Genomic DNA, 5,356 nt, shown 5'->3' with positions numbered 1-5,356 from the left:
TCAGAAGTGACATCTTTCCAATACTGAGCAAACTTTTACACCAGAAGTGACATCTTTCCAATACTGAGCAAACTTTTATACTAGAAGTGACATCTTTCCAATACTGAGCAAACTTTTAGACCAGAAGTGACATCTTTCCAATACTGAGCAAACTTTTACACCAGAAGTGAAATCTTTCCAATACTGAGCAAACTTTTATACTAGAAGTGACATCTTTCCAATACTGAGCAAACTTTTATACTAGAAGTGACATCTTTCCAATACTGAGCAAACTTTTATACTAGAAGTGACATCTTTCCAATATTGAGCAAACTTTTATTGATTGCAGCTACTTATGAATGAGGCTACTGTCAAAAAAGAAATTCAGGTCATTTTTGTAAAGCAACAGCTTGATTGACCTCATGATGGAACTTTTAAATGACTAGCATTAGAGGAGTTCTATCTTGATAAAACAATTGGTAAGTGGTACTTCAAAGATATCACACCAGAGTTCAATACAGAGGATGATCAATACATTAAATTGGATTTTAGATGTTATGTTATAAAGCAAGCCTACCTGTATTTAACATTATCCAGGCTAAAGAGGTATTTGTCAAGTCCTGGCCATTAGAAACATACAAGGAAGACAATGCACCATTTCATTAAACATACTCTGACCCCTTTCAAGGCCATGTCCATGTAGGTCATCATTGTAATATTAATGCTTTAATTCACTTTTGCTTCAATTTGTTTGTGTAAAGAATACAGAGTTACATAATTAGAAAATAATTTATCATTAATAGCAAAATTGTTCAAGAAAAAACAACAAAAATTCAGAACAATCCACACACACACACACACTACAACTTTATCTTCTCTACAAATTCCAGACTTTTCGTGGGTTCACAGACCCATGGGAACCCAGCTAGCTTCTCTAGGTGCTGCCACCTTTTTCAGGATGTTAAATATTCAGAAAATCTTTCATTCTTAGTAAGATGTTAACATTAAATGATGTTTAAGGAAAATGTAAGCTTTCTAATCCTCTGAATTCCCACAATGAAAAATTGTGTATGAAATATCTACACAATATTTACTATATTATTCACTATGAAATACACATCATACCACATCATTTCATTGGTAAAAATATGAGATTCATTAAAGCCAACACTGTCAAAATCTTCAAAATTTATTAATTTATATGACGAAAAAAAAAGTAGACAAATCCTTTAGCTTTTTAATGACACTTCAGATGATACAAGTAGATGAACTATGGTGACTTAATGTTTGATATTTTGAATACAAAATATAAAAGAAGTTAAAAATTCCAAACATTTTATGTGACTATACTGTTTCAACGTTATTTCAAAATTTCAATAATTTATAAAAATATTTTTGTAAAAAAGAATATAAAAAAAAGAGTTATAAGTTAAATTAAAAAAGAATTAATACTTTATTGTTATATTTTTAGACACGGTCTTCTTTAAAAAAACTAACAATAGCTAAAATATGTGCTTCACTCTCTTAGCTGAGGCAGAATTCCAAACCTTTTTCGCAACTGTTCAAAGAACACAAATGTGAGGACGGTGTGAGGGCCTAACCTGACAAAGGCAGGAACAAAACCCTACGAAAGAAAAAAAATTTGAACAACATTTTCATAAAGATAACTTGCATATGCTAGTTCATAAGCTTTATGTACATGAAACTGAGAAAAAAGAAATATTGGATTTTATTTAAATAAAATATAATAAATAAAGTATAACTTCAGTATGTGCAATTATTGAAATAATTAGTTCCTTTAAGACAGCTTAATGAACACATATTCTAATAAGTCCTACATTCAGAAAGCTGAGACAATCACAATTATACAATAAACACAAATCACTAACCTTGAAGAAGCCCAGTGGACCAAGCTTTGCTGTTACTCTTATAAGATGGAAAAGGTTCTGTAAGATAAAATCATACAGGAAATATTAAATTAAACTATATAACACATACAATAATATTACCAGTAGACTTCACTCTTACACAAATACATGAAATCTAGACAATAAGTCTATTAACATTAAAGAAATTTTCATACTGTTTGACTAAATTTTGTTTAATGATTTCACTTATCTGACCGATCTGATGGAACAAAAAATACAGTCTTGAAATCTGATGGAACAAATACAGGCCTGAAACCTCATAGAACAAAAAATACAGTCCTGAAATCTGATGGAACAAATACAGGCCTAAAACCTCATGGAACAAAAAATACAGTCCTGAAATCTTATAGAACAAAAAATACAGACCTGAAATCTTATAGAACAAAAAATACAGTTCTGAAACCTGATGGAACAAAAAATACAGTTCTGAAACCTGATTGAACAAAAAATACAGTTCTGAAACCTGATTGAACAAAAAATACAATCCTGAAATCTGATGGAACAAAATATACAATCCTGAAATCTTACAGAACAAATGCAGTCCTGTAATCTAATAGAACAAATAGTCCTGAAATCTGATGGGACAAAAAATACAATCCTGAAATCTGATGGAACAAAATATACAATCCTGAAATCTTACAGAACAAATGCAGTCCTGTAATCTAATAGAACAAATAGTTCTGAAATCTTATAGAATGAACATGGTCCTGAAATAAACAGAAAAAACATCAAAAGTTCTACCCTGTAAGTTCAGAGACAACTTATAGAGAACTTATAACAATACAAATTATGGAAAAATTTGAAGCTAATAATTTTTTCTGTACCTAGGTATGAAAAAATCTACTGTTAGCTATCAGAGGTTAATTGTGAAACTAGTCTCTATTACAGGAGAAAATAAATACCTGCTAATTAACTCCCTCAACATAGGCTTCGTCAATTTGACTGACCACATGACTTCTTTGTACTTGTTTAAAGTACTTATAACTAACTTTCAATATAGTGTGTATATCTTCATAAAATTTGGCAGTCTTTCAGCTAACATTACAAGTCTTTCACATACAAAAAAATCATATTTTTTTTAGTGAAGCATTTTTAATAAACTAAAATAAAGATCTGTTCAGGAACATACTGAGAATTTGTTTTGAATAGTCTGTGTGCAAAGTAATTTTCATTTTAAGATTAAAAATACTTTTCTTCATCTCAAAAATCTGAAGTTTCCTTTGTGTAATCCCTAAAACCTCCTAAATACATTTTAAACATTTTTTTCCCATGAAACTTTATATTTTATCCATTATTTTCTCTACTTTATATCTATATGGGATCAGTCAATTTGACCAACCTTGTAACCACCAAAAGAGGAAAAAAAAAATCGAAATAAATCTAAATTACCCTTTTTTTCTTCCTAGAATTATTTCAAGTTGTAACATGAAACTATATTTGTTTATCTTAAGCAGCTTTAAGCTCGTAACAGTATATATCTATTTATTATTAAATTTTATTGTTTTATTGCCCTTTGAACTGTGTCTAAGTACTATTCACACCATAATAAGTTGTGAATCACTCGAGGAATGTGCAGCTCACGTTACATTATCAAATTACATTACCCACAAGCTACTGCGAGCTGCTCACATGCGTGCTTCATGAAACATTTTTATTATTAATATCTATTTTACCTATTTTAATCTTAACTAACCTAAAAAGATCCCTATTTTTACATTTTAGTTATGCTTATAATAATAAATAGAGAATAAACATGATTAACAAGAAATAAAGTACTTATCCAATCTTCTTTTTTCTTGCTATCAATTGTGGTTAACATTTAACCCTACTTTTTTATACTAATGGTAGTAATGCATTAAATAACTTTTATTTAATCAAATAATGCAACAAAAAACATAGATAATATCATGCAAAAAGTAGACAATTTCCCCTAACTCTCAAAAGTTTTCTGGCTTTCTAACTATGAGACAAGAGCATCCAAGCTAGTCGTTAGTTTTCCCATGGGAACGGATCTTGTACTCTGAGTGAAATTGACAATTATCTGTTCAGAACACAATGTTATACAATAGATAATTTGATAGATGAAAACCTTGACTTTCTACTGGTTATAAGTAATATATAATTAAACATAAGAGAGAACAATTAACAAATCCTGAAAGAGAAGATGTGCCAGGTGGGTGTGGCAGGAGGGTTCTGATTTTCTATTTGATAGCTCTGTAACCAAACAAAATTGAAGGCGATAAAAATTATGGTTTGTCTGAGCAATGACGATTTTATAGTGAGTAATTTCATACTTTTTGATGGGGTGATGGATAAAATAGAGAAGAGAAGATGCCTAGAGAACATGTGTAGTGTGTGTCACACTAAGGGGAAATTCAGGATTTTTTTAAATATTGCCTTATAGAATTAAGAACTTAAAAGTTATATACTATTAAAATTTGGATTATTAGCTAAGAGCTATGTTATATTAATTGGTATAAGATAAACAAAAAGTAGTTTAATAAAATTTTGAATGTAAGACACTAAAACTTTGTGTCATGTGCAGTAAAGGATACCCGTGGTGATAGGGTTAAATAAACAAGAGAGAATACTCAATAGATGCAGCACTTGAAATTCTTATAGGCAGGATTGGAGTAAAATATATTAATTGAAAGGGTTTGACCTCATGAGTCCAAAACTGTAATTAGACCTCAAATCGGTCAAAAGATGATGGAGCTGTGAGCTAAAAGTTTGTACTTGAAAAATTCAGAGCCATTCTATGAGCTTCTATGCCATGGCTAAAAATTCCAGTAGAATAACAGATACTTTAATGAAATACATGCTCTTTTTTTCCACATGTAATTAAATGTTCTAAGATACATTTCAATGTTTTTGTTTTTAAAGAATAAAAGAAAACTTTAAATAAACAATATTTAAAAATTTTGAAACTTGCTTTGTATTCTCCTGGTTTTGCATTCATTGTTATGGTTTTCAAAACATCTAAAGGTTGTGTTACAGTTGTAGCAACAGCACCCTGGTAGAAATAAAAAATACCAACTTTAATTATTAAAGATGCATATTTAAAGTTTCATTCACAAATAAAAAGCAGTGCAGTATACACTGGAACAATAAATGAAAAAAGGGAACAAGAAACGCTGCACAAAAAGCTCATAAACTTCCCCAATAATAATAATGATAAAACAATAAAGCAGGAAAAACTGGTTCTATGTAACGACACTAAAAATTCATAACCACATGGTTAAATGATTAACAAAATTAAAGAGTAATCAAACTAACTACATATTGGTAGAATAATACATTATAGAAAAATCAAGACTAGAAAAAAGACTGGTTAACAGATTATAAAAGATTCATTAGCATGTTAAAGATTGGTTAGTATATTACAAAATATTCATTAGCATGTTAAATATTGGTAAACATATTACAAAATATTCATTAGCATGTTAAAT

At 29.5% G+C, this 5,356-nt stretch overlaps 1 protein-coding gene across 1 annotated transcript in view; it reads right to left on the bottom strand.

Moving 5' to 3' along the window:
• Positions 1-1,416: 1,416 nt before the first annotated feature.
• Positions 1,417-5,356, bottom strand: part of LOC106464564 (mitochondrial dicarboxylate carrier-like) — a 31,897-nt gene continuing 27,957 nt past the window's right edge. Inside the window, exons 7-9 of the mRNA XM_013924715.2 lie at positions 4,840-4,920; positions 1,869-1,925; positions 1,417-1,603 (exon numbers count right to left, since the gene is read on the bottom strand). Of these exons, the coding sequence (XP_013780169.1) occupies positions 1,496-1,603; positions 1,869-1,925; positions 4,840-4,920 (246 nt within the window). The 3' untranslated portion in view covers positions 1,417-1,495. The remainder of the gene's footprint in view (positions 1,604-1,868; positions 1,926-4,839; positions 4,921-5,356) is intronic.

The sequence above is a fragment of the Limulus polyphemus genome, unplaced genomic scaffold, assembly GCF_000517525.1.
Source record: "Limulus polyphemus unplaced genomic scaffold, Limulus_polyphemus-2.1.2 Scaffold1689, whole genome shotgun sequence".
NCBI lineage: Eukaryota > Metazoa > Arthropoda > Merostomata > Xiphosura > Limulidae > Limulus > Limulus polyphemus.
The sequence above is the reverse complement of the archived record's forward strand: the minus strand, read 5'-3'. Positions and strand labels throughout refer to the sequence as shown.